At 38.5% G+C, this 27,733-nt stretch overlaps 3 protein-coding genes across 4 annotated transcripts; 1 reads left to right on the forward strand and 2 right to left on the reverse strand.

Annotated features, from left to right (window-relative positions):
• Positions 1-865: 865 nt before the first annotated feature.
• Positions 866-5,834, reverse strand: parp16 (poly (ADP-ribose) polymerase family, member 16). Its single transcript, XM_023411094.2, has 7 exons — positions 5,682-5,834; positions 4,312-4,520; positions 2,677-2,814; positions 2,387-2,593; positions 2,127-2,298; positions 1,885-2,029; positions 866-1,748 (listed from the first exon to the last, which is right to left on the reverse strand). Exons 2-7 carry the CDS (start codon positions 4,498-4,500, stop codon positions 1,613-1,615), a joined length of 987 nt encoding a protein of 328 aa, XP_023266862.1. The 5' UTR covers positions 4,501-4,520; positions 5,682-5,834; the 3' UTR covers positions 866-1,612.
• Positions 5,835-7,770: 1,936 nt separating this feature from the next.
• On the forward strand, positions 7,771-16,030 carry scamp5a (secretory carrier membrane protein 5a). Its single transcript, XM_023411112.2, has 7 exons — positions 7,771-8,014; positions 8,833-8,919; positions 9,112-9,231; positions 10,239-10,395; positions 10,488-10,589; positions 11,735-11,852; positions 12,610-16,030. The coding sequence occupies exons 2-7, from the start codon at positions 8,913-8,915 to the stop codon at positions 12,796-12,798; spliced, it is 693 nt and encodes a 230-aa protein (XP_023266880.1). The 5' UTR covers positions 7,771-8,014; positions 8,833-8,912; the 3' UTR covers positions 12,799-16,030.
• Positions 16,031-17,354: 1,324 nt separating this feature from the next.
• LOC111658532 (ubiquitin-conjugating enzyme E2 Q2-like) lies at positions 17,355-27,733 on the reverse strand. Of its 2 annotated transcripts, none has more exons than XM_023411100.2 (13): positions 27,521-27,733; positions 25,024-25,128; positions 23,733-23,855; positions 23,595-23,651; positions 23,335-23,484; positions 21,948-22,032; positions 21,786-21,846; positions 21,604-21,694; positions 21,461-21,519; positions 20,603-20,651; positions 20,407-20,502; positions 19,924-19,990; positions 17,355-19,834 (listed from the first exon to the last, which is right to left on the reverse strand). In XM_023411100.2, the coding sequence occupies exons 1-13, from the start codon at positions 27,677-27,679 to the stop codon at positions 19,803-19,805; spliced, it is 1,134 nt and encodes a 377-aa protein (XP_023266868.1). In that variant the 5' UTR covers positions 27,680-27,733; the 3' UTR covers positions 17,355-19,802. The 2 variants fall into 2 exon arrangements, with proteins under 2 accessions (XP_023266868.1, XP_023266867.1); XM_023411099.2 differs by having other exon boundaries at positions 23,335-23,487.

Consider the following 27,733-nt stretch of genomic DNA (forward strand, 5'->3'; position numbering starts at 1 on the left):
TTTTCTTTTTTTTTTTTTTTTTTTTTTTTTTTTTTTTAGCTGTGAGTCTGTTGTGTCATTGACCTACTGCGATATCCAAATAATATCTGGTATTTTATCTGTGCAGCTCCTTGATTGACTAAATGAACAGGAAAATGTGCCAGAGGAAGGAAACATGAGCAAATAAATAAGAGACTGACTGTGCAGACAGTATTGCACAAGCAGTTATCTGTGAATAAATTAAATCATTATTAAATATTACATTTCAAATCTGTCTAAAATATGCATTTTGGTTGTATGTTACAGGAAATGTCTACTTTGCCAAAACATTAATGCTAAGTTTTCCTGTGTGAAATTCTAAACAACAGAATAATAACAGTAAATAACAGTACTCCATCATTTCAGTTGATAACATGTACTTTTACTGTGTTACTACAAAAAACTACTCATTTTTTTCTTTTGTGCATTTCTTGTGCTTCTAACTGTGGATACACATCTGCGTATCAGTATTTATTAGAACGACAGGATCTGTCACTAAAGCCGCGGCCGCCTCCGTTATCAATCCCATATACCCGTCTTACTTTTTTTACTGATAAAAACAATGGATAACAAAGGACTGTCTGCATGCCAGCTGTAATAAATACGTCCCTGTCAGAGGCAGCCAGCCCATGTTAGTCTGAATGCAACACAAAACCCTGGAACAATAGAAAAGTACCAGAGATTACTGTGAAAGAGTGACCTTCAAGTAGATTTTGATGTACGGAAGTCAGCTGCAAAGATTTCCACCATTATTCTCAATATCTCTGCCCAACATTACAGTGTGTGTGACACCTTTTAGATTTTTCAATTTTAGACCAGACTAACCTCACTTAAACCTTTGAAACAATTTCAATACAAATGATCATTTTATTAGTGTCATAAATTGTGATGATCCTTTACTGCTTTAAGGATAAAAAAATTTAAAAAAAGCATGTCTAAAATCATTACAAATAAGGTTATCAGTGGACCGTCTGTGATCCATCATTATAAATATAAGCACAACCAAAATGGCCACCTTATGTTTTTCCCTCATCAAAACCAACCAGTATGTTGAATACCTGAAAGTTAACACTTTACTCATGAGCTGCCTGATCAACAGACTGTCAGTCAGGCATCAAGGATATTAATAAGTCAGTACAGTCAGTTAATGTGCCAGAAATCCTCCTTATAAACAAAAAAAAATCTAAATGTTTAAAATAACTTCTGAATCTGCAGTTTTTCCTTTTCCCGTCTTTGGTTATTAAAACTGTCCCCAGGCGACTAAGACACAGCAACAGAGCTTATCTATAAAACTGAATCTTTACTAAACAATACAAATTACAGATGAAACATTGCATAACATTCTTAAAATGCAGAATGGTCTCATGACACATCTCAACAGATTTAATACACGAGAGCAGCTATGAGGATAGCTGCTATTTGAATAGATATGTTATCTTGAACTAACAGTAATTCCAACTACTTATAAAAATAAAAGAATGATTGTAAAGAGAAAACAGTATAAAGGTGCATCTTTGCTCAGGCCTCCAGTCAGTCTCTGATCAGGAAGGCACTGTGGATAATGAACATGCAGGCCGTCTGCTCTGTTGTCTCATCACCTGAATAGTCTGTTCCAAAAGGATACGAAGGTGGTGGAGTTAAAGGCACCAATGAATATGAGCAGCAGAAGGTAGAGACTCATCATCACAGCAAAATGGTGTCGGAGGAACCAGGAGGAGCTGCGGGAATGTCTGAAGTGGAAAAACACAATAGCAGCCTGGTTTTACTCCTGCAGAACAAAATAATGACCGAACCGATACACTTATTGACTTTGTGAAACAATTTCCAGGAAAAAAACAGGCCTGTACAAAAGGTGAGCTGTCTTACCTGGACAGGTGCCTCCTCTGAGAGTAAACAAGCAGGTACTTGACTCGCAAAAGCTGATTGTTGGTGACTACAAAGTACTTCTGTGGTACGTCCCCTCCCTCACTGTTCTTTGCCCTTGAGCGCTGACGGTCAATGATTTCAGAATCTGAAACAGAAAACGAGTGGGTGGTTTCAACATACAGCAAATTAAAACATATAGGATTCACATTCTGTGTATCCAGGCTGTCACATGGGGTACGCACCTTTTTTCTTGACCTGGCACTTAACATCTGGGTGATCAATGACTTCACACAAGGCAACACAGCTGAGCAGTGGACCCAGGAGACTTTCTCTCCAGCCGCTGCTGTGGGGACTGTAGAGGACAGCCATGCTAAGGTCACTGGTGAGGTAGGTCCCCTCTCCAAACACTGAGTTCTGCAAATACAAAAAATGTCAGTCAGAAACAACCAGACGTCTCTGATTTCAACCCTCTCAGCATATAGTTGAAGACGGCAGCACTGACCTTGTTGAGGTGACAGTGTAGCCCGTTGTGAATGATTGAGTGAAAGTTCTCCAGGCGGCTCCCGTGGAATGCATAGAAGACATCTCGTCCTGCCCTCGTCTTCTCAAACCTGGCGTTCATCTGGTCACAGTACTCCAGCTCAAAGAGGAAGTCTGGCACAGGTGCAGAAATCCCTTCATTTTCCGTCAAGTTACAAAGTTTGCCATACTGGTGGAAATCAAAGAAACACACCATAAACAAAGACACTTAAAGAAACTGTGATTTATGTATTTATACATACAATGATGTACCTCATCTTTCTGTAGCGTCTTCACAGCAAAGCTGTTTGAAGAGAGAATCCAGTGTGTGAGAGCCAGATGATGATCTCCATCTCCAGGTCGCAGTCTCACCAGCTCTCTCACACCAGGCAAAGACTTCACATCTGCCAACTAGAGAACAAAATTAACTTTTGTTACAATGCCATGACAGCAGGCAGGCAGTCTGTAGTATATCTTCCCTCTCAGTGTATGTACAGCTGTGTTGTCTTTGCACCATCTGTCTGAAACTGAGTTACCATCTCTGCATTGATGTAACCATCAGATTCCTGTATTATCTTGACTGTGCCTAAAGAAACTAAGATACAAATCTGTGATTAATATAAACTATAAATAGACTAAACAATTAAATGTTTTGAACCCCTTTCATTTTAGCATTTTGATAAAATATTAGAGACATCCTCATCGCAAATACTCTTATTGTAAACCTAATATACAATCAGTGTCCACTTTATTAGGTACACCTGTACAATCTAATGCAGTTTAATAGGGTTGCCATAATGTCCATCCTTATAAAGCTCATAATGATCAGGTTTGGTGACATTGTCACAAATGTGTAAATTCGATTATATGTTAATAACTGAGGTCATAGTTAATGGGGGTGTTGTACTGGACTAGGTTATAATGTGAGTAGGGATAGGAATCGAGAACCGGATCCTAATTGTCCGTACCATCGGATGCCTCTGAGCTGATCAATTCCGTCAATCAATGCTGGCAGGTTTTTCTAACAGCTGTGCATTGCAAAACACTGACGTCAAACTCATGCATCTATGCTGCTGGAAACTTGCAACAAGGAGTCATGATGGAGAGAAGGAAGCAGTCAAAAGCTTGGCTTCATTTCACAAAGAAAGATGACAACTGTGCCAGTAGTAATGTCTGTAATGGCAAGTAAGGGTGGAAACATCAGCAATAAACACCAGGAATATGCTGAAATCATAAAAGTACTAATTTTTATGGCAACTTTATGGCAGAAGAGTTGTGTTGGTCTACATTAGACATTCCTAATAAAGTGAAAACTGAGTGGTTTGAAGAAGTTGGTACAAGCAGATTCAGCCTTTCATTCCTCAGAGTGAAAACAGCTTTCTTTTGATGAGTCTGACACTTGTATCACATGACGACTGATGAGTCCTCCAAGACATAAAAAAGATCTCAAGTTTTCTCTTCAGTTTTTTTTTGTAAATAAACAGTTTTCTTTAATGTACTTTCAATGTTTCTCACCAATATGCATTGTTTATATTTTTGAAACATTTACCTGTCTACCACTAACTAAAACTAAACCATTTGCAAGGCCATTTTTAACATTTTGAACCTGTCTGTGTTTACACTGTCTTGGAGTCACTTCCTTCACCTTTATTTACTGACACACTGTCACCTTTAACAGTACATTACTGCCACCAAGTGTATGTGTATAATGCCAACAACATTCTCATGGTGTGCATCTGCATCCTTACTAAAAAAGTAAAATGTCACAGAATTTTAACAGTTCACGTACTGTAGTTATTGCTTTCTTGTAATATCTAAAGTTAGGGTATTTAAAATGATGCATGTTCTTAAAAGTTAAGCAGGAATAAAGGTTGTTTGGAAGCTTTTAACTGTCTCTGTATCACGTACCAGCTCCTCAAAATCCTTATTGTCACCACTTATGTATCTAGGAGGGAAAGGTCTGAGCAAAGAGTCCCTCTTGTAGTTCTGAGCCGCAGCAACAAACAAGCTGCAGCGCAGATCTGCTGCTACTGGGTCTCTGTGCAGACAGGAGCACACCAGCTCTCTGACCGCCTCAGGTGGGAGCGGTGGCTGCATTCCCAGCGCTGCAGACAGACCTGATAAGATAACACATGAGTGAGAACAGCCAAAAATTAAGTTAGTTGTTAACACCACAATAAACACCTCGTGCCAACATACTGTGCAAAGGTTTTCAGAACTAAAAGTGGGGATGTATATGAACTAATTCCATGATTAGTATTTATTTATCAATATTTTTATTTATCAATATTTGATGTGACCACCCTTTGACTTTAAAACAGCACCAATTCTCCTCTGTATACTTGTGCACAATTTTTTCTTCCAATGAACTTGCCACAGTTGTTCTGTTGATTAAGTTTGTCTCAGTGTCTTCTGGCTCTTCCTGTAATCCCAGACTGGCTCTATGATTTTGAAATCAGGGCTCTGTTGGGGCCAGAACATCTATCTGGTTTTGAGGTGGAGTTCATTTTAACCATTTTATATAAAGCTGCAATAATCTTCTGATTATTTTCTTGATTAATAGATTGATGGTTTGGTTATTAAAAATTCTGAAAATAATGAGACATGCCATCACAGTAACCCAGAGAGATGCCTTCAAATTGCCTGTTTTGTCCAACTACTAGTTGGAAAATAATAATATAAAACAACTTAACTAATTAAAATGAAAAAACAGCAAATGTCACATCTGAGAACCTGGAACCATGAAATGTTTGGCATTTTTGCATAAAAATTGAATCAAATGATTATCAAACTAGTTCAATCACATATTCTGTTAATTAACCGACTGTTACAGTTGTAATTTTATATGACATAAGGTATCTTAATTTATCACGAAGCTTCATACTTCATAAGCTCTTAACTAATCTACTAATGCTCAGTAAGAGTACAGTAAAAGTACAGCAGTCTCTGAAATGTAGTAGACGTATAGAGGCATGAACACAAAAGACTCAGAAATACGTCAAATATATAGTATTTGAGTAGCTGAATGTACTGAGTTAAACTCCACCACAGGTGCAATGTTAGCTAACGCTAGTAATATCCCTCTTAACTAGTTAGCATAGCAGGGTCGACGTTAGCTAACATTAGCTGAGCTACAAGTGCAGAGCTGACACCGAGTAACGTTACTGATGACAAATAAACATTGTTGGGCTACCGTGAGATCCTAAAGGTATTATGAATACATCCTCAACCTGTTTTCCCCTGGCAGACGCTAGTTTAATATCATTACTTGCTGTTACCTTCAGTGTCGCTCAACTCATAACACCGCAGGAAGAGCTAACGTTAGCTTGAGGCATTGCTGCGTTCAAAGTACCGGAAAAATATCGGAAGTGTTCGATTTTCGCCCATGTTCGAGATAAACTAGCGAATGGAAAAGAGTGGAAGCCGTGTCAATACATGAATACAAAGGCAGCGAATGAAACTAGTAGAACATGCCAAAAAGGTCAAGAGATGCTTGGTATGTATTCCCCCATCCTCATTCTATCGTGTGCACTTAAAAACCAAGTAGGTGGAAATTAACGAGGACACTGGAAAGCAGCATCCACCCCGTACAGGGTCAATGTCCACAGCCATTTACTGAGCTGCCAGTTTATTAGGTACACCTAGCTAGAACTAGGCTCATGCAGTCTAATACAACAGCCCTACAACAAATCCTCTCTTCATTAAGGTTATAGTGTTCATTTTTGTTGGAAATGTTTTACAGAGGTTGATTCAACTTTATAATGATTATGGAGGATGTAGTTTGTGGTACTGTTGAACTGTACTGCATCTTACAGAGAAGTGCTTTAGCTGTTGTTGATTGACATATATGCAGTTTGAAAAAGATAATAACCATGCAAAGACTTTGTCAAGTAGAGAGGCTCAAAAGCAAAGCCCCCCAAATGATAAACTGTGAGAGAGGGTAGGCTACAAATATGCATAAACCTATCATCTTGCAAGCTGGTCAGGGTAACTAAAGTATAATCTGCTTTTCCATTGGGCACTGTGCCATTAGAGCATAGGTTTTGTATGTGTGTGGTAGATACAGGCAGTGTGTGAGGGGCAATTCATTTTTAATTTACCTTTTAAAATACCAAACATCCAAGACAAAAAGGTAGGATCAGTCCTCTTGCTCAACTTGTGACTACACCTACACTTACATTTTTCTATTATTATAGTCCAAAATGAAATTTGTCATTAGCATTGACACATTACCAACAAACTGGTGAAAATGTTTATTTTGACTTTAAATCTGGTTTTAAATATCTCTGTCAGAATGTCATTGTTTTTGGCAACAAAATCAGATGTTTAGAAGAATATATACAAGCCATCAACCAAAGCTTACATGACACTGACACCTACTTACATTAAGACTTTTGTTATGAAGAAGCCAAGATAAACTCAACTTATGCCATATACCTGCAGAGACAAATTAGCTGAAACCTTATACAGTGGTTTGCCCAAACATTGGTTTTGAATTAACCCAACGTTGTTCTCAACAGTGGCTTATAACTGATTGATAAAGCAATGGCAAATAATTCCTTACTCATTACTCATTGCTTTTTACTGAATCCTGTGTACTAATCATTATCCACCTTGCACTTACATCTTTATACATTTTGAATATTTAATTGTTTTTATCTTTTTGATTTGAAATTGTATAAATCTTTTAAATTTGTGTTTCACTGTTTAAATGCTGCATTTCCAGTTTTTGCTTCTGTAATTTTTGAATGCATTAAAAGTTATTTGCCCTTTATGTGACATGTAGGCTACTATAGAGATAAACTTGCTTTGCCTTAAAGTTGTTATTTGTTCTGGAAAAACCTCTGAAAAGTTGTTAAATATACAGGGTATCTTAAAAAGCTGAAAACTGGTTAATCATCCATTTATCCATTCAATGTAATGTAATTGTCAGTAAAATCACACACTTGGCAAATGATTCAAGGCCGTATCATTCCTGCTGGTTTTTATTGATATCTTTTATACCATCATACCAGTATGATCATCAGGATTTAGGAGGAATCGGGAGTTAAATACTGCAGAAACCCTGGTATAACTTGCTGATGTAGACACCCTGTTAATTAGGTTTTTACCTCCTGTATGACTGAGATATTCCTTTTCCTCAGAGTAGGACTGTCATACATCTTTTTAATTCCGGCTGTGATATTTGTATTACAGTAGTATATTTTATAGTAGCTATCAGGCAGCCAATCAGATCAGACAGTGTAATGCCTCCTCTGATTTTCAGCACTGTGGACAGCATCACCGAGGGGCGGAGCTCGTCGAAATACTTCTGCTTTCTGATTGGTCGGTTCAGACCAGCAACAAATCCCGTTTTTTTTTTCTTTCTCGGGGCCCTCGTCCTACCCAGGCGTCTACAACCATCGCAGGGGTATGTGCGTAAAGAAAAGACCTTACGTCACGTGACCGCCGCTTACTCCCAAAGCCATCATTTGAGGAATAACGATACACATTTGTCTCACAAAGCGCCAGAGTCGTGTGTTTCCCCCAGTGTGTTTAACGCAGATTAATCCATAGGATGCTGTTTAAACGAACGGAGGGATTCTAGCGACATTCTCGGACTAAGCGGGAGGTAAGGCGTTTTAATCACTGCATTTTCATTCATTATTCTCCATCTAGGGAAGCGGGAGGGGAATCAGTGCATCAAAATGTATTATCTGGCTCGAAGTCTGGGTTTGACCTGCTCGGCGTCCGGATGAAGAAGAAGCACCGATGCACCACTGTGTCGCACAGTCTGAAGGACGCTTCTCCATCGTCTGTGATCACGATGCACAGTGTCCTACTGCAGCATCACTGCCATCCGCCGACAGAAATACACGTTTAAGACACTGTTAGGATCATAATGCACAAAATCCACCAGGATCAGTCTGTTTTTTGTTGCAGAGCCTGCTTCGTTTTGTGGCAGAAAGATGCCCTTCAGAACTATACCCCACATCCACCATCATGAGCATTGAAATGTGATTTGCAAGTGGTTGATATATATATAGCCTACTGCAAGTGATAAGGGGCTAAACAACCAGCTCGACTATAACCCAGTCTATAAACTCTGTAGGCCTGTAACACGCCTATTTTGCGCCCATAGGTTATGAATACATTTTAGATATCGCGACAAGGCCACACTGTTTCCCACCGCGCGCATTACACAGCTGTAATATGTGCTCAGGAAAACATGTTTATCACAATGAATGATGATCCATGACGGGTGGGCGCCCTGAAAGGCCTTGGCACCACCTCTAACCAGATCATATGGGGATTCAGTCTTTTATTGTAATGAAGTAGGTGCATGCTGATCCACAGGAAGGCCTATGGAGGATTGTGGCCTGTTGCCTACAAGGAAAGCAATGTGAATGGGTGAGTTTGCACTTAATAAAACAGCTCTGTTGTTTGCAGTTTGGTTTTCAGTAGCTGCAGCTGATATTGAAGTCCGTGTGTCCGTGTTTGCAAGTGGAGGAAAATACTGAGCAGTGATCATGGCAGGTAAGCTTTCCTTTCCCTTCTACTATACTGCATGCATGCGATGTAGAGTCCTTTTGGAAAATTGGCTGCAAAATGGCAAAATCAGCCCATTTATAAGGCTGAGTTTTAATCCTCCATGCAGCTGTCTTGACTTAATTTCTTTATGAGTTTGGTGTGTGGGCAGCTGTGCTGAACTGCGTCTTTGTATCCTAGAAAACAACTTCCCTCCCCTGCCTCGATTCATTCCCCTCAAGCCATGCTTTTACCAAGACTTCAACGAGATCCCAGACCAGCGTCGCACCATGTGCAAGAGGCTCTACTACCTATGGATCTGTGAGTTTAACTGCAGTAAAAGTTTGTGTGTTGACTGCTGGTGGTATGATATGTACGACATCTTATACTTTTAAGCTGTTAACCTGTGAACTGCTCCTGATCTGTCGCGCTGTCTCACTTTGTTTTACCCTTATTATGAGAGTCAAACAGCAAACACTCCAGTAAAGCAGCGAGACCAGACTGACCAGTCTCACCGAATGGCACAGAGCCAGATTCATCTATTTTTCCATTTTCGTATGCATTTATATGTGGAGTCTCAAATATTGTTTCTAAGTTTGTGTCACATTAGCTATTTGCTCTGTGGTTTGAGTACAAAACCTTCACAAATCTGAATGAAGAACAACTGGCATAAATTTAATTAGCTACTATTTTGATAATTGATTAATTGTTTCAGGTGTTTTTCAAACAAAATGCCACTTATTCTCTTGTTCCCACATCTCACATGTGAGGATTTGCAGCTTTTCCATGGTGCATATCACTGAAAATGGAATATCTTTGGGCTTTTGTGCATTGGTCAGGCAAAATAAGACATATTTAGAATTTACAGAACAATTTTTTGTCATTACATTTTGTCATTAGATCAAATGACTAATCTATGAATGAATCAAGAAAAAAATCTAGTGATAACAGTACATAATAGTAATGTGTCAAATTATAATATTCACTTGAGCATCATGGTATCTTTTTCATTACCACTTAGGTTCTGCCATTTGAAACAAGGAATGTAAGTCTGGTGTTTAAGTAGATTAGTTTACATATAACATTTGGTACTTGTTGACTAGGAATTGTGTGCTGTGTGTGCTAAATAAATTGTAGCTGTAGTTTATATTAAATTATTGTAGTATGATATAGGACTGATAGTTTTAGTGTTGAATAGTAGAGATTCATAGTGATTCAGTCCTGCTGAATTATGAGTAATGCAGCATGTGGGCTTTTTGCTGTGGAGGTTTCTGTCCTCAGTCTTTAATGTTTTGGTCATCTTTGCTCCTCCTCTTGGATGCTGACAGTGAACGCCGCCACACTGGCTGTTAATCTGATTGGCTGTCTGGCGTGGATGTGTGGAGGTGGTGGAGCGACCAACTTTGGCATGGCCATCCTGTGGCTCATCCTCTTCACCCCCTGCTCCTATGTGTGCTGGTTCAGGCCCATCTACAAGGCCTTCAAGTAAGCTGATTCCATTCTGATCATACAAAACATTAGTTTCTGCTGAATCACATAATTTATGACGTTATTCATTCATTTTTCTCTCTGTGCAGGACCGACAGCTCCTTCAACTTTATGGCTTTCTTCTTCGTCTTCATGGCCCAGGTGGTGATCAGTATTATCCAGACTGTAGGCATTCCAGGATGGGGAGTGTGGTAAGAACTTTCAGTGGTTTATTGAAACTAATACAGATACTTACTAGATTAAGTGTCTTAATAGGGTGTTGGGTCTGCACAACTCTCCAGAACAGCTCCAGTGCTCCTTGGCATAGATTTCTTAAGTCTCTGTTGCTCCACTGGAGGGATGAACACCACTCATCCATTTGATGTATAATGGTGAAGAGAGCGCTATTTTACACATTGGTCCAAAGTTTCTATAGGTGTTCAGTTGGGTTGCAATCTGGAGACTGTAAAGGCCATAGCACATGATTCACATGTGCAAGCATTTCCCTCTGTTATGTTTATCCAACCATTTATACAGATTTTACCTTTAATTTGTCATCAATCTGTCTAAATTGTCCTTTATGTGTCAGGTCAGTCTTTTACATAAGCGCATAGAACAAAACCTCTACATACTGGAGAGAAATCATAAATATTAAGACCAAGTATCCTGACCAGGTGTTAGAAAAACCCCCAGAAAGTGTTCCATATTAATTAAAAGGTGCTGTTATATTACCAATAGATTAAATCACTGTGTAATGTGAAAGTTGCTGCTCATAGCGACAGACCCACAGAGAAGTATCACCAAATCTGCAGTCACCATCAGTACTACGGAGTATTTAGGGATCTTTCAACTCACCGATGAGCGCTCTTATCAGTGTTGCTTTCGACCACAGCAGGCAGCTGTTTTCAGTGAGAAAGTTTGAAAAGCCTCCTGTACACTATCTGCTCAGCACTAAATTACAGGCAAAGTTAGCAAAAAACAGCTAAAGCAAGTGGAGCATCTAGCAGCTGAAGTGTAGATCAAAAAACAGAGCAAAAGGAGACAGAATATTCAATGCATTCTGAATATTGCTATGAATAAATGCTAATTATTCCTCGTTCTGGATGTAAACAAGTTTGCTAAAAATGTCGCCATACTAGCTTAAAAGGTGATAATATGTGTTGTGTTTACAGTTTGCTTCCTCTGCCTTATTTAAAATAAAATGTTAAAGCAAGTTACAAGTTTAAACAAGGACTACACATAATGTCAAAGAATGTTTCAAATATGGGGCTAGACAAAAATGACCAATAATGCATTGTGCATTTATGCTTTGTCATTAAGTGTGTGATCATGCTAACTCTTTTGTTGTTCTTCCCAGTGGCTGGCTGGCAACCATCACCTTCTTCAGCACCAACGTTGGCTCAGCTGTGGTCATGCTGATTCCCACCATCATGTTTACTGCAGTGGCTGTGCTCTCCTTCATCGCCCTCACAAAGGTGACTTATACATGCCTACTTCTCAGAAAAACCCCTGAATACTTTTAGCTTCTTTCCCAGAAACAGAAATGTACATTTTGTAGTTTTCATTTGGTAAAAAGGATCCAGGGTGTTGCTAGCACGGATGTATTACAGGATACGGATACCAGACTCAAAGATGGCACCCACTCACTTAAATGATATTCGGTCACCCGGTACATGAGCTGAAAAAGTTTTCTGGCTTCCCGGTTTGTTTTTGGTTTTGTGGCCGACTGCTTGTGTTCATTATTGTTTCCCCCACCGGCCCCGCCCAGATTTTCCTGCTCAACTCATGTCACTCACAAACCAAACAAATATGGATGCCTCACAAGACAGTTGTTTGTTGGAATTAAACCCAAATCCAATGGATATGGCGTCATATTGTCAGTGCACAGTATTTTAATGCGCACACGACCAACTTGATAATCATACAACTGTCCTCATGATGTGAACACATGCAAGTCGTTAACATAGGAATGGGAATCTAAGTATTCCACCTGACATGAATGCAGCATAATTAATGGCTAACAACATCAGTCACCCGGCTTGTTAACTGCTTGTAAGCACTATTACTGCAGAAAAATAAATATACAATTAAAATTTCAACTTTTTGGTAAAGCAATTATGACTGAATAATTACACAAGTCAAAGTAAACACAAAAGATTTACATACTGACACTGATTTCTGAGCCAAAATTTTAATTTGTCGATTACAACTCTCATGCATTGTCCTTTATAGGTTCATAACTTCTATCGTGGTAGTGGTGGCAGTCTGGGTAAGGCCCAGGAGGAGTGGGCCACCGGGGCCTGGAAGAACCCTCATGTGCAGGAGGCAGCTCAGCAGGCGGCCATGGGAGCTGCGCAGGGAGCCATGCAGCAGAACCAGTACTCAGCAGCTCCCACCTACAACTACGACGACCCGATGTAGGACAGAGGCGGGGGCCAGGCTGCCGAGTGGGAGAGATAAAAAAGGGATCAATTAAGAACACAATTCAGAATTAGGTGCCCCTCATTATAATACTGTACAAGCTGAATTTGAACAGAACAATGTAGAGGAAAGTCATGTCTTTGGTGGAAATGTACTTTTATTGAATTTTGACACACATGGGAGTTATAATAATAATTTTAGTGAGTCCACATTTAAATCAACAGCCAGTTTTTTAAAAATCTCTTATGCTGCTTGATTGTAGCTGGTCAATGCGTGTGTTGCTTTTCAGTGGAGACACATAATATAGCTGAAACCAATCCCCTGAGCTTCATCAATTAATTCAGGTTGTTTAATCTGTGGTCGGCACAGGGTGACTTCTCTGCCTCTGCCTGTGTCACTCTTAAAATGTGTTTTACTGACCTTTAATGTGTTTTTAAGGTACTGTAACAGCTGTATTGTTTAATGTTTACTTTTCTTTAGCCTTGAAGTTATAAGGTCACGAAACGCTAAACCTATTTGCCCCTCAGTTTATGTATGTAGCGAAAACTTTACAGAACCATTTCCTATTAAAGAAATGCTTAACATTTTGGGAAAATTTGCTGTCTTGTCGAGAGTGAGATGAGAAAATCAATATTACTCTCCTGTGTATGATAAATATGTAGCTGCTGTCAACAGCTGGTTAGCTTGCGTTAGCAAGAAGACTCTGTCCAGAGGTAACAAAGTGTACAGCTCAGACTGATAAGATATAAAATGTTCAGCAGTGAGTTTTAGAGGTGCTGACAGATGGATTTTGCTACATTTGGACAGAGCCAAGCTCGAGCTAGCTGTTTCCCACCATTTCCAGTCTTTGTGCTAAAGTAAGCTAGCAGGCTGCTGGCGGTAGCTCCTTATTTACCGTACTGACATGAGAGTGGCATCGATCTTCTCATCTAATTCTCAGCAGGAAAGCGAACAATGGCAAACTATTACTTTAAATTAAACATTTCGGGATTAATTAGGAACATATGATCCTTTTAGTGTTGGCAAAGAAATTCGTCATCTTTGTCTTACTCTGTAAACTTTGTACTTTCTTGTTGAAAAAGAAACAGTTTAACTTGGCCAAAATCTCAACAATATAATCAGAATTTGAAAGTATTCATAGATTAAAACTGGACAGGAAGATAAATAAATGATATCAAATGATGATTTGTCTGTAACATCATTAAAATCAGACGTAGGACGTAGGATTTATGACAAAATTTGTGAGGCAGGTATTTTCCCAACTGCATTTCTTAGAGTTGAAGCTTTTGACTCCCAGAGAAACCCTTTTACAGTTCACATTTTGGTGGCCTGATTGTTTGTTTTCTTTTCCTTATGATGATGATTCAGTTTAACTCAACATTTTTTACATTCTCAGGAAAGTTGTGATAGCTTGTTTTAAATTCTACCTGTAAAGCCCTTAAAGTGTCAACATATTGGGCTATTGTCTCCTTTTATCACCACTATTTAACCATTTGCGGTGTTTGGTTTTGTCGTTACATCCTGGTTATGTGTTGAACTGGTTGGTTTCAGTTCAGTGAATTAAGTGAAGCACATGCAGTATTTAGGATTGCTGTTCTTTGGATAAAATATTCCAAATCGACATTGTACAGGTTTAAAGTGACAGAAAACCAAAACAGTTGAAGGTAAGGCATACAGTAAATATTAATAATCATTGTTGTAGGTGGTCACAGCATTGTATGAAGTGATGGATGTTTTCTCCCTTTGACAAATTCTTCCATTAACCCCTACATGTAAATGCTTAAATGGCTACTTGTTTCTGAAGCTCTGATTTCAGGCCTTAGTGTGTCATTTTGTGGCTGTTGGTGTTATTCCATGAGTAGGTGTAATATGATATTTATATAAAAGAAAATAGAATATAAAATTCAAGACAATGATTTCTTTACGAAGTGAAATTGAAAGAGAGGAGAATATTTGTGTGTGGCCCTTCTCAGGCCTGATGTGTTCAGTCAGAGCCAGTGTCACTTTGATTTCAGTGAAAAGATTTTTGCCTCGTGTCACTTCGACTCTTCAAGATTCAATAGATGGTTCTTACAATAATACAGTATTAGACTTGAAACAGATGTGAAGATACGTACCTGAATGCTCGTTATTTCAAAACCTGTGAGTCGTCTTGTCTGATTGTGATGATGTGGTATTGAATAGGCTGTTTGTTTTTTTTTTCCTTTTTAGTTGTTTTCTTTTGTACCAACCTCATTTTTTCCCGTGTATTTTGGATGATGTGTGGGTGAGTGTGAAGCACATGTTCGTTGTGTCTTTCCATGGCTGTGGGCAACAGATTTTGATTTTTTTTTTTATTTATAATTCTTTGAAAATCTTAAGTAATGTTTGCACTGGGTTACCTGATGTCAGTGCAAACCTAATTCACAGTGAATCACAGTGGAGCAATACTAACATGAATATATTAAACAGTAAAATTATTAGGATCAAGTGGGGTCCTATTGTGCAGGCTTCCAATTTAGACAGAAATATTAAGAACCATAACATGAAGTGTTATGATTTGAAAAATTGGGCCTGTTTTCAATTTGGACATCACTAGTTTAATTTTACAACTGCATTACAACATTTTCACCAGCAGATGCACATACAGTAGTTATGAAGTATAACCCTGTAAACTGTACCATTCACATGATCATCTGTTGTTGTAAATGCACAAAGTTTAGCTGATCTGATCTATAAATTAAGCATAAAATTGTGCACAAAGATGGACAGAGAAGCTACTTTGGTCTGTGGCAGTAGTAAATTTTCATGCTGAGTTTTGGATCAGTCCAAACTCTCTGGCATATGTACATACAACACATTTAATGTGTCTATGGAAATTACATCTGTATAGTTATGGTGTAGCAGGAACTTCACTGCACTGGACGGGTAACACTGCATTTCATATCGCTGTATCTAAGCTTCTGAAAGCCATTTCCCATTAACTTCCCCATGTTCCCACATGTGCTGTATGTTGTTTGATATGTATTATCATGTACTATATGATAAGTAGATATAAATATATAATTACTTGAGGTGAGGTAAATATTTGCCATGGATAAACACAATCAATAAGAACATGCTCTGATTAGGTGAATGAAATGTCTGAGGAGGCTGTGTCTCCATGAGTGAAGTAAATGAGGAATACATTTTTGTGTATTACTTTTGTATTATTTGGTCTTACCCTAATAGATATTAAACAGTTCTTGTTGCATCTTGTTTTGTTATTTAATAGGTTCATATAGTCTTGTACACAGACTTTCAGAATTTGTTTGTTTGGCTGTTGATGTAGAGAAACCACGGTGTCAGATAAAAGAAAGATTAGATTCTCCTCAATGTAATGAAAAAAATAGACAAAACCATTAAAAACCAATTTCACAGACAGCAGTACAGAGCTAACAATAAAAAAATGTTTCTAATCTGCCCTCCAACCAAATTTGTATGAACTGAAACCCACATTTAGTGTCAACTACCCTGAACAGAGTGGCTCCTGCTCTTGATCAATGTTGTTGTATTTTAAAATGTTGAATTTCTTCAACAACGAATGTTAAGGTCTCCTCTAAATTACTTTGCTTTTAAAGTGGAGTGGAGCAAGATATGAATAAACAGAAATCCCAAATCGAAAAGGCAGCGATGAATAGTTTTTTAGGCCCTGATGTAAAAGAAGTGAAAGTTGAAGCAGATGTGAAGTTTCGTGGGAGTTTGTTCGAGACGTGTGACTCATAAACACCATGTAACCTACCACATTCTTTTAAGATACAAACACTATTTTTTCTATTTAAATTAAAAGCAGGTGGAAAAAGGTTTTTATGATTCAGTTCAGAAAAAAGAAAGCTACAACATCTACAACAAAGATACTGCTCACACCTTTGGTGATAGTAATCATATAAAATGCATAACACCAGGAAAGAGGCCAGTCATCATAACAAGTGCTTTTACTTTCGTCACATTAAGTACATTTTGCTAATAATGCTGAAGCCGTGTCCTGGACAGAGCTATTTAATTTGGTACAAATTATACAGAAAGCTGTGTGATAGAAAGCTGAACATGCAAAAAATGTCAAATTTGTCAGCAGGCAAGTATAAGGTTCAGCATATATGGAGAATAGGTTTTACAACAATAAGTGGATACTTGCTGAGGTTTAAATGGGGCTTTTCTTTCAAAGAAATTCCTCGACTTGTACAAAATTACTTCTTTTTTTTTTTGCAGTGAGCTTAAGGAAATTATGAGGAAATTTCTTAAAATAAAACATTAACCAGAACTGCACTGAAAACCTGACTGATACATGAGCAGGGCTGTAAGACAGGAAACATCACGTATTCAGCTATAGGTGAAATTGTGACACATTTCTTGCTTCAAATAAAAATGCTTTTATACATAATCAAATCAGCATGAAAACTATATCAACAGTAAACAAAATGACTGGCCAATATTTGTTATTTCATAACGTATCAATATCAGCCCCAATATATCCAAGATCCACTTAGCAAGAGCAATGGAAAATCATATAACAAACAGGGAAGCACATAAAACAGCAATAATCTTAAAATTCTTTATTCATAAACTTGATGCAAGTTTACAAATTACTGTACATGGTCAAAATTTCTTCAAATGGAAAATGAAAAAGTAAAAGAAAACCAAAGCGAGCCAACGGTGCCAGACTCTGTCATCTGTTTGTTGGTGCCAGAAAAATGAACTGAAAAATGAAATAAATGAATCTTTGCAACACAGTCCAGTTAGAGAAGCGTGCAGGTCTGTTCACCACGGCATGACTGTCAAACTCGAATCATCTCAATATTCCCTCTGACCAGAGGTTTGGCATTTTGGAGGGAGGAAATCACACAGGTGGATAAAGGCTTTGTAACAGGGGAAGTTGTACTTAAAAAAAAAAAAAAAAGTTTACTTTTCTGTGCCTTCAGACAACACGGGTCCTCTAGGGTTGAGGACACTTCTTGTTGATGATACCTGTCAACTCCTCACCCGTCAGATATATCAGACATGCAACAACAGGAAGTGGAATAGTGTGCTGAGAAAAAAAAAAAGGTTTTCCTGATATTAAAATATATAGCTCAGAATGGCCTTGTTGTTATATTTAACCTCTCGAGGCTGAAAGCAAATCTATTTCAGCACTTGGGAGGAAAAAAAGTGAAAGAAGACTTTGGTGGGTATTGATGAGCCACTACACGGGGTGGTCACCATGCTCCTGCAGTCCTTCCTCTCTAACATCGCTTGAATTAAAAGAACATGGGACCCATATTATTGTAAAGCTGATTTCACTTTCTCTTTTTGACATCAGATCGGTTTGTGAGTGAGCCTAAACATCAGCGGAACAGAGCGTTAATTAATCCAAGAAAATAACCCCAAAACTCAACATGTACAGATTCCCCTCCTAAGGATTGTTTGTTACCTGAGTTGCCATTCAAACATACTTTTGCAGACAGTGTTAACAAATAAACTGCAAAAGCGCAAACAGATTGATAGATACAGTGTGTGTCCTGTAGTATGGGGAACAGCAGTACTGATGGTGTACTACAGTATATTGCAAGGTCAAAGTTTCATACAGAGTTTCAGGTCAGTTCTTGTCGCACTACAAATGATCCGTTTTTGTTACAGACCAAAAACAGAGACACCAAAACACAACCATGGTATATTGTGGTGGCAAAGGAAGCCCTGATGGAAGTTTAGCTGCTGACTGAGAAAACTGAGGCAGCAGAGAGGATGAATCCAGCTGCAAGTAATGTCACGCAACATGATGGCAGTGTCAAATCTAAACTGGGCAGGGGGAAACCAATCAATCTACATCAGGGAAATATGACAAAATGTTGTTGCAAAACTGGGCAGAAAGCTGAAAAATCCCACATCCAAACACCCTTCATCTATTCCCTCTTTAAACCCACCCTAGCACGGTTCTGCTAAACAAAGCGACTGTAATCAAACCCACAGATCTTTTACGACAGTTGAGATGAGGGCCCCTGTGCAACATGCTGTTAACTTTACACACACGGGGCTTCATTTTCAGCATCAAACTAGCCATCAACCTCTACAGCAATAATCAAGAGAAAGGCCAACAGCCAAACTGAGCACTTGCGGGGCCACTGTGTTAACAGAAATAAGGCAAAGAGAGCTCCTCAGCTTTAGCATTAGGTCTGTTAGAACTTCCAAAGTGATAATATCATCATCTACTGAAAATATACCTATGTATCCTCTTTCCTAGACATATAATACGCAGATTCTGAGATATTTCAAATCCACTGGCCATGTCTTCATATTAGCCACTGGTGGAACGACAACGGTTGACAAGAATGCAACAATTTGGTTCTGCTTGGCCCAGTATTCTTCATACATTTTATAAAGTAAGAGCTAAAAGATACCGAGTGGTAGGTCATCTCAATTTATAGATACGCTCCTAAAATATGAAAATTGGCTCATTTATTGTCTAGGATTCTGAAATAATAAAAACAATTGCCAAATAATATTTCTAAAACAATATTTGCATTTATGTACCACTTAACTTCCAGAAACAAAAAAATAAAAACAACTTATTTAATAAAAACAGGTGCGGTGAGGTGCCACTTCAAGAGCTTCAGTATCAATCTTTTAAAATTCCCATTTAAAGAGTTGTAACTGACTGTTGGTGAAGCCCAGTTTGTCAAAGCAGCGAAAGAAAAAGCATTTCCCCACATTTAAAGGGAGAAAAGTTTTTTTTTTTTTTTTTAAAGACAAATGAGCATATTTAGAAAACAGGACTAGTGATACTCTCACATCATCCTCCTCACTAAAACACTGAGGGGAGAAGCAAAGTGACACCAGAATAAAGTCTTTTTCCCGGAGCCGGGCGAAGGAATACTTGTCAGATGAGCCAACGAGATGGTTTCCGCGAGAAAGATGATATATTCCCAGTAAGTCAGAGGGAGGAAAAATATTCCAAAGAAAACAAGATACTTTGACCCATAGACATGTTCCCTGTGCATAGTGGTAGAAGCTCCTTATCCGTCCTCTTTAGGTGGTGTGTACCAGCCTAGAAGAACAGAGAGAGACACAGTTTGCCGATGGATCCATACCACGAGGCGTCTACCGAGCCACAATCCTTCAGAAATATCTACTTACCGTTCTTTTCATGAATCTGCACGAGGGATTTGTATGACTGTTGTGCTCTGGCAAGATTGTACTGGTTCTGAAAAACAAACAATGCTCCATAAATCGCTCGTTATCCCATAGTAACTATATAAACAATTACTGCTGCAATCAGTGGTTGATGCCTTGTTGGGGACTTTGCTGCATGTCATTCCACATCTCTCTTCACTAATTTCCTGTGATATTTCTACTGTAGTCTGTCAAATAAGGGCATAAAATGACTAATGTAAAAGCAACTGTCTCCAATATGAATACATATTTTTTTACTTCTCAGTAAAAACAGCCTCTACAGCAACTGAAGTTACACAGAAGATGCAGTGAAGCTCTCATCGCCAAAGTTGATCCGACTTCACACGTGTCCATTCAGAACAGCTAAAAACACCTTTGTCCTTAAACATAGTCAAACAACATGTTGTGCAACCTCATTCAATTTAAGCATACTTTGACATCAGTTACCTTATTGGCTCCAAACTGCACCCTGGCTTTTCCTTTCACCAGAGTTGCATTTATCTGCATAATGACAGATTCTATGGAATAGGCACTGCTCCAGCCCTGAAAATGAAAACACAAAACCACACAAGAAAATCACATGAATCCACTTCCTCTGTTGTTTGAGTTAAGGAAAATGATGTCATCCATCTCATTTACACACCTGTTTTGTGAGAAGTTCCATGCACAAGGCCCCTCCTCCTAGAACATAACTGAAATTACAAAACATAACAGTATTAGGAATCAGCAGTAAACACTTTAAAGTAGATGTCTACATTTGATCAAGAAAGTGTTCAATTGCCTTTATGCAAATTTGTTGTGCTTTAAATTGATTTCACAATGTCTTGATTTGCCTTGTGGGGGAGCAAGTTTTTAATTTTGAGGCACTTTGAATATAAATACTGTTGTGAATGTAAAAGTAGTCTGAATCAAATTTGTTTATGCCTATTTTTAATCATCAGAAACCCTTGAAGAATCTGTATATTTTGAGACGCATGATGGAATAATATGACACTATTAAAGCTTAAAAAGGAATTGCTTATGTGAATTGGCTTAAAAAAATGCAACTATAGCCTAATCCCGCAGATGTCGTGTGACGCTTTTATTTAAGTGTCAGAGTTGATAATTTGCAGCCAGTCATAAACAAACCACAAACCTGTACTATACAGAAGCAAAATAACTTCAAATATAGTCCGCCCTGCGCCTAAAAGCATACAGCAATTCATCAAAGGATCTGACATGAGCTTTGTAAGGAAGTAAAGTACAGAATCAACACATCATATGATGCACAACATGTGATTGGAAACATCATCCAGGCTAAAGCAATGGCCCTTAGTACTTCACATTTGTGTTATTTCAATTTACAAACACAATGGGACAAATTAATATTCTCTCCCAACAAAGTCCAAGTCCATTTAAAAATTGTGTGCACAACAAATGTGGACAAAGTCCCAGTGAGTGAATACTTTCTTCAGAGGATTTCATGTGCAAACTGGGCACAGAGAGATCACTACACACTCACCCTCCGGAGAGCACAGGTGAGACAACCCGTACAAAAGGTGGGTCAAAAGGAAAATTATCCTGTCATATGAAGAAAAAAAAATTGAGTCTCCAGAAAACTAATTTTCCCAAAAAACAATTGACAAATATTATTACAAGACTCACTTTATAAGAGAAATTGAGCAGAATGTAGTCCACTCCTTCCTTTTCTTTTAAGACCTGCAAGTCACTATGTAATGGACTATCTGGGTCTACCCTGTAACGAAGAGCGACAAGTCAAATCTAGCAGAACACATAATATCTGGCAAACTGAAAATGATTAAAAACAGCTGAATGTAAAAACTTACGTCCTTAACTTGACATGCCATTCATAAAGGCTGTCATTGACTAGTTCGACTGAATAAATACCTGTGAAGTGAACAACACAAACACAGAACTTAACTCCATCTGCTGATGAAAAGTTAAAACAGTTAAGCCACGACTATAGAGAAATTTGTCCCAATAGTCACCTGTCTTGTAACTCTGTGATCTGTAGATCTCCCTGAGTTCCTTCATTAGGCGGTCTGAAGCTTGCACCGAGCCAGAGACTGCACCCTGCAACATAAACCACAAAGGTGCATTACACAGTTGAACAACACCGTATATTGCAAAGTGGAGAGGTGGATGGGCCTTTATCAGGGCATCCAGAGATCCTAAGGTGAATGTGTTACTCATTTCAGCCCATAAACAATGTAATATCTGAACATTTTCAACACTTAAGAGGACAACCAGCTCTCATTGAGTGAAGACACTTCTAGAAAATAAGTCTATTATAAGCATGTGAGAGAAACTTCTGACCATGAGGCTTAAAATGTTGTTGACAATGCAGTGATGATACCAGTGATTTATCTTATGTTGATCTTTTTTAGAAATCCAGCAATCTGAATCAGTTCAGTTTTAAATTTAGTTTGGATCACTTCAAAAAAAAAAAAAAAACTACAGTCTGGTGGTGACAGATGCTCAGAACAGAAGATTCTGTGATTGCTGGCAGCTGGCTTCTTCTCCATAACCAATGAGGCTGCGTTCAGGCTGAAACTTGCACTGTGCTGGCAGATGATGTTGGAGTGTGCTGCGAGAGCTGAGGGACGACTTTTTGCTAGGAAGCCTAGCATTTTCTTCCTGCCGGTGCCCTCTGCTGCAGCTGCAACAACAGCAGCTGCAACAACAGCAGCAGCAGCAGCAGCAGCAGCAGCCACATTGTGTTAAATGAACAATGAGTCTGCGATTTGACAGAGTGCTACTGTTGGTCTGAACATGGCACAACTGAGTGAAAAAAAATGTTTGTCAGATGAAATAAAAGTGAAGAATCTATGCCCAGTGGTTATAGATTCATCCCATAGTCAGTCACAAATTCCAGGTTGGAAAAACTGCAACACTAACAAATCTAACTGAACCTTTTATCTCTCTTTGCTCTTTTTATTAGTAAAGAGCAATGAAGAAAACATTTGACTCATGAAACTGAAATGTAATCACAATTTCATATCTAATGCTGCTTATCTCACTTTCAAGTTGTAAACATTATTTGGGCAGACAAAAAATTATCATAGAGCTAAACTGATTTTTTGAGTTTCAGTTATTTATAACTTCAGTTACCTGCAAACATTAAATCTACTTTGAAAAAGTACTTGAAAGGATATGGATTCGAGAAGTGTCAGAAGTGTTAGATTCACATTCAATAAAATGCTATTGAAACCCAGTCTTACCCAGGAGACTCCCATGGTTTTGTGCTGAGTAATATGGAGAGTGCAGCCAAAAATTAACATTAACAATTTACAGGGAAAAGTAGCTCATCCACTTCTTCACTCAGTCAGAGTCACCAAATTCAATATAAGGAGCATGAAGTGAATGAGCACTTACATTCAAGTGATCCTGTCTCTGGTTCTTACGAATTTTCTCCAAGATGGCCAGATTTTCTTTTTCTATTCCATCATCTTCTGACTTTTTTCCATCTACTGGCTCCTCTTCTTTCATGTCATAATGGTCAAGGTCTTGGTCCAAGTCAATGTCCTGCTGACACAGTGTATTAATTATGTTTAGAAACAGGATGTAAAACAAATTCAATCACTAAGCTATAAACAATATTAATCCACTTGGTTGTCAGGAATACTTATAAATACCTCTCCCATTTCTTCCTCCTCTTCCTCTTCAGATGTCACCTCATCTGATGGCCCGTGCTGTAGTGGGGAGAAAAACAACACATGTTGGAAAACTGTTGAGTTTTCAAATATAACAAAGAAGCATGTTTTAGTGCTTACCTTTCGCTCTTGGGTAATTGGACCAGCAGGTAGAGGCTGGTCGAGCATTTCTACATCTGGATGTTGTGGCAGGTTGTAAAGGCGACAGAGATCACAAATGAGCCGCTTCAGCTGCTGAAGAAGCTGTGGGTGAGATCAGCAATGTCATTAATGAAAATCAACCTGCCATTAAACAGTCCTTCCAAGTTCCCTCTGTTCTAGCACTTAACATGCACTCACATGTCCATTTTTATTAAACCTGTTCAGTCATATGCAATCCGTTTCAACTGTTCTGCCATAAAATATAGTTTCTGTTAATACTATCATAGAGATGTTGATTAAATGATATGTTTTAGCATTGAGGTCATAAGTGGTGATGGTGTTGAGCAGAGAGAAAGGACAAAAAAATAGATGAGAGATAGATAATGTATAATTAATAATAATAACAACAATATAATGTAGTCCAGTACAACACCACCATTGAATATGACTTCAATAATATGAATGTAACTGAAGTCACACCGATTCATAAGAATACAGTTCTATGCAAAAGTTACTTTTTATTTCATGAACATAAACACAGTAAAAAAAAATTAAATGGCTATTGTGGAATATGCACATTTTGTTTGCTAATAAGTCAGTACTTAGCGATCCTGGTTTGCCAACTGTTAAGCATGGTGCTAGAAATATTATTCTTTGAGGTTGTGTGGCAGCCAGTGGCACAGGAAACAATGATAGAGGAAAGAATGGATTCAATTTAATATCAGCAAACTGTAGATGCAAATGTCCCAGAGTCAGTCAAAGAACTGAAAGTGGAAAGCTGAAAGAGACTGGCCTCTACAACAGGACAATAATCATCCAAATCAGACCTCAAAATCTACCATGCACTACTTCAGGAAACACAAGCTGAAGCTTTAGGAACGGCCCTCACAGTGCCATCACTGAAAATCAGTGGATTGAAACATGCTGTGTGCAAGACAACATAAAAATATCTCAGAACTTGAAGTGGTCTGCAGCAAGAGTGGGTGAAAATTCATTAAACAATAGAAAGATTCTTAGTTGCTACAAAAAGTGTTTCCAAGCTGTGATATCTGCCAAAAGGGGCAGTTAGTGTGTATTGACTTTGTAGGGTGCCCAGTTCTCTTTGTAATTTTTACAGGGATGCCCAAACTTTTGCACACAACTGTAGACAATGCGGCAGTGCTGCTGCCTGCATTCATACAATTGTACCTGACAAGGCACCACTGAGTCTATGTGACAATACCATTTTGTGCAAGCCTCTGTGAAACTGAAGCCACATCAGCCAACTTACCAATGTGCTGCCTTTTCTCACATCCTCCAAACGCTCCAACACTTCAGCCAGACTAGGATCATCAGAGTCAACAAACCATATTGGGGGTGTTGAGGGGTAGGATTCCTGCAACAGAGGCAACAATAGGACATGGAAATTTAGCCAGTCATGCTTGTGTGTTGGTGGCTTTATTGTCTACAGATTGTATATAAACACTTAACAGAGAACACAACTGTTTTCATGAAACCAAAACTTTGCCTGAGGAAATCTCCTGTACATATAATGTTAAAGTTTATTCCAAAGCTATAAATGACTTAAATCCAAATGTCTTAGCCCACACAGCCACCTACTGAACAAAATGATTTGTCTACTGCCAGCTGCAGAGCTGAAAGAGTATCTCCAGCACTGGCAGACAAGTGGCTGAGTGATGCTCTAAACCTTCAATTAGACCTTAATACAGCTGTTAAATCATGAGTGTAGTTCAGTTTACATCAGTGGTATATCATAGTATAATGGGGTAAAAACTACAGCTGAATGTTGTGGAGTCTAGCTAGCAAAGATGAAATGGTGAAAATCAGTTGTGTTTGGTACTGCTATGTAATGTATTGGTTCTAATTTCTGCAGCGGGGATCCCATGTCCAGGACAAGGAAAACGCTGCAAACAATTATACAATAAGAGTGAAGTTTAGGTACAAAGTTACAAATGTGTTTGGGTAAGAATGTAGGAGTGTTTTATTCTGTGTTCATGTTACATGGGATGGGTTCCATGTGTAGGATGGGAAAAATTCCCATGTTAAAGACTTGTAAACAAACAAAGAGAGCAGCAACTCAAGATGGTAGTATGCTTGTGGTATTAGTAATGTGAGGGTTAAATTTCATTGTTCTTTCACAGTTTATCTGTATATCAATTAAATTTGAGTTTACTTTCACTGAATGTTAAACTTTGGCTGACATGAGATGTTTGTTTGGTTTATCATGTGAATATAGCATTAACTACTGAAATTTGCATTCAGACAAACAGCTGCCACTCAACATTTCTAGATAACTGAGCTGAAACTATTCAGTTGATGAAAAATGTGTGTCATATGTTAAGTAAAAATGCCATACATTTACTTGCTTTTTCTTTGTTTTATAATTTAGAAAATAATCAGCAGATTAACAAACAATGGTAACATTTGTTAGTTGCAGCTCTAATCCACATTTTTTCGGGATCTAGGACTAACCATCACAAAGCCACATTTAAAGAAATTCACATGGATCGTGTATACCTGGTTTTGCTAAATTGTGTTTAGCCTACACTTTATTCAGTTAATCCAACGAGAGTAGAGCAGGGAGAAATTAAAACCTCATTTTACTTACTCACATATCATTTTCCAGTGGGAGGGTTGTGATGCTGAATGTAATCTGGTTTCTTTGAGACTAAGACTGACTCAAAGGAGGTGCAGACTGACTCAGCTAGACTTGATATGACATAGCTATCTAAACATTTTAACAAGCCCGTCTGTGTCGCCCAGCAATGAGCATAAGTGGGAGTGCGTATGTGGGTGTTTGTTCATAGAGAGAGACGGGATGTGGTTAGGGTGCTGAGGTCTGTGCCACCTGAACTACAGAAAAACAAGTGTCATGACAATAGTGGACTCCAGTTGTTAGTGACATTGCCTACGTCTTGCATATATGATTTAAGTCACAAATCATACACAGAAACCGTTTCAAGTGCAAATGTTGGAGTGCATAGAAATACCAGGCCCCTCTGACGTTACTATGCTTAAAAAAAAAAAAAAAAAAATTATATATATATACATGCATATACACACACACATCTCAGCTTGCATTATTAGCTGATTAAAAATAATATAAAATTAAGCACGGTGATGTCTCGTTCAGATCTACATTATATCGTTTTCTACGTGTTTTACTGTCCAGATATAGGAGATACAAACGTCGCCGCCGTGATATATGCCAGTAAGTTCGCCAGAGGGATCCGTCTATTTACTGAAAAGGCAGAAAACACAGTGGCACAACATTCCATTAAACCGCGTCTATCTAAGGTTAAAGATGTGAACGGGACATTCAGCGGTATGTCTGTTCTTCGAAATATAGCAAGTTAAAGCTGTAATGTTGTAAAAGTTCCCCTGTGCCCAAGCAGAATAACGTTAAGATTTAACTGGGTAGTGTTCAGTAGTTGGAAAGTTAGAAGCCGTAGTACCGCAAACTGTAACGCAGTTATTTTGGCTAACTAGGCAAGCTAGCGTTACTTTCAGTTAAGAGGCTAGCAAAAGCTACTGCATCGTCGTTCTACTAATCGACGTTTAATTGTATTATTTTCAAAGTGGATTTAACACTGGAGCTGTGATGTATTCTTTAATCCAAGGGGTAACTTGAATCCTGATGGTTGTTCATTAGGGGAATATAAAAACCAAACTCTTTATTCGTAGTTGATTTGTAAACACGGAACCTTCCGCGGAATGATTTGGTTTCAGTCGATAGTCAGTGGCTGCGTTAGCTGGCCTGGACTCACCGTGATGTTGCAGTGAATGATCAGCAGCTTCTCCCCTGTTACGTTGAATTGGCAACTGAGTTCATCGGGTTTCCAGTCTATTATTCTGAATCGTTCGTGGTTTGGGTCAAAAATTGACTCCAAAAACTTCAGTTCGGCCTTCAGCCCCGACACCGACATCTTCTACTCATCTCAAACCACCAGGCCGCTGGCAGAGGGGAAGTCGGGGCGGAA

The sequence above is a fragment of the Seriola lalandi genome, unplaced genomic scaffold (assembly GCF_002814215.2).
Source record: "Seriola lalandi dorsalis isolate HSWRI2012SDOR001 ecotype SW California unplaced genomic scaffold, Sedor1 jcf7180002054449, whole genome shotgun sequence".
NCBI lineage: Eukaryota > Metazoa > Chordata > Actinopteri > Carangiformes > Carangidae > Seriola > Seriola lalandi.

Bases quoted from the DNA above. Each gene is read 5' to 3' on its own strand.
- scamp5a (XM_023411112.2), top strand. The intron at 9,232-10,238 runs GTGAGTTTAACT...GGATGCTGACAG, and splicing joins GCTCTACTACCTATGGATCT to TGAACGCCGCCACACTGGCT. The intron at 10,396-10,487 runs GTAAGCTGATTC...CTCTCTGTGCAG, and splicing joins CCCATCTACAAGGCCTTCAA to GACCGACAGCTCCTTCAACT.
- LOC111658532 (XM_023411099.2), bottom strand. From the start codon at position 27,679: ATGTCGGTGTCGGGGCTGAAGGCCGAACTGAAGTTTTTGGAGTCAATT. The intron at 23,652-23,732 runs GTAAGCACTAAA...TCCCCACTACAG, and splicing joins CAATTACCCAAGAGCGAAAG to CACGGGCCATCAGATGAGGT. The intron at 21,847-21,947 runs GTGACTATTGGG...TTCACTTCACAG, and splicing joins ATCACAGAGTTACAAGACAG to GTATTTATTCAGTCGAACTA.
- parp16 (XM_023411094.2), bottom strand. From the start codon at position 4,500: ATGCAGCCACCGCTCCCACCTGAGGCGGTCAGAGAGCTGGTGTGCTCC. The intron at 2,594-2,676 runs GTACATCATTGT...GATTTCCACCAG, and splicing joins AGACGCTACAGAAAGATGAG to TATGGCAAACTTTGTAACTT. The intron at 1,749-1,884 runs GTAAGACAGCTC...TTTCCACTTCAG, and splicing joins CAGAGGAGGCACCTGTCCAG to ACATTCCCGCAGCTCCTCCT.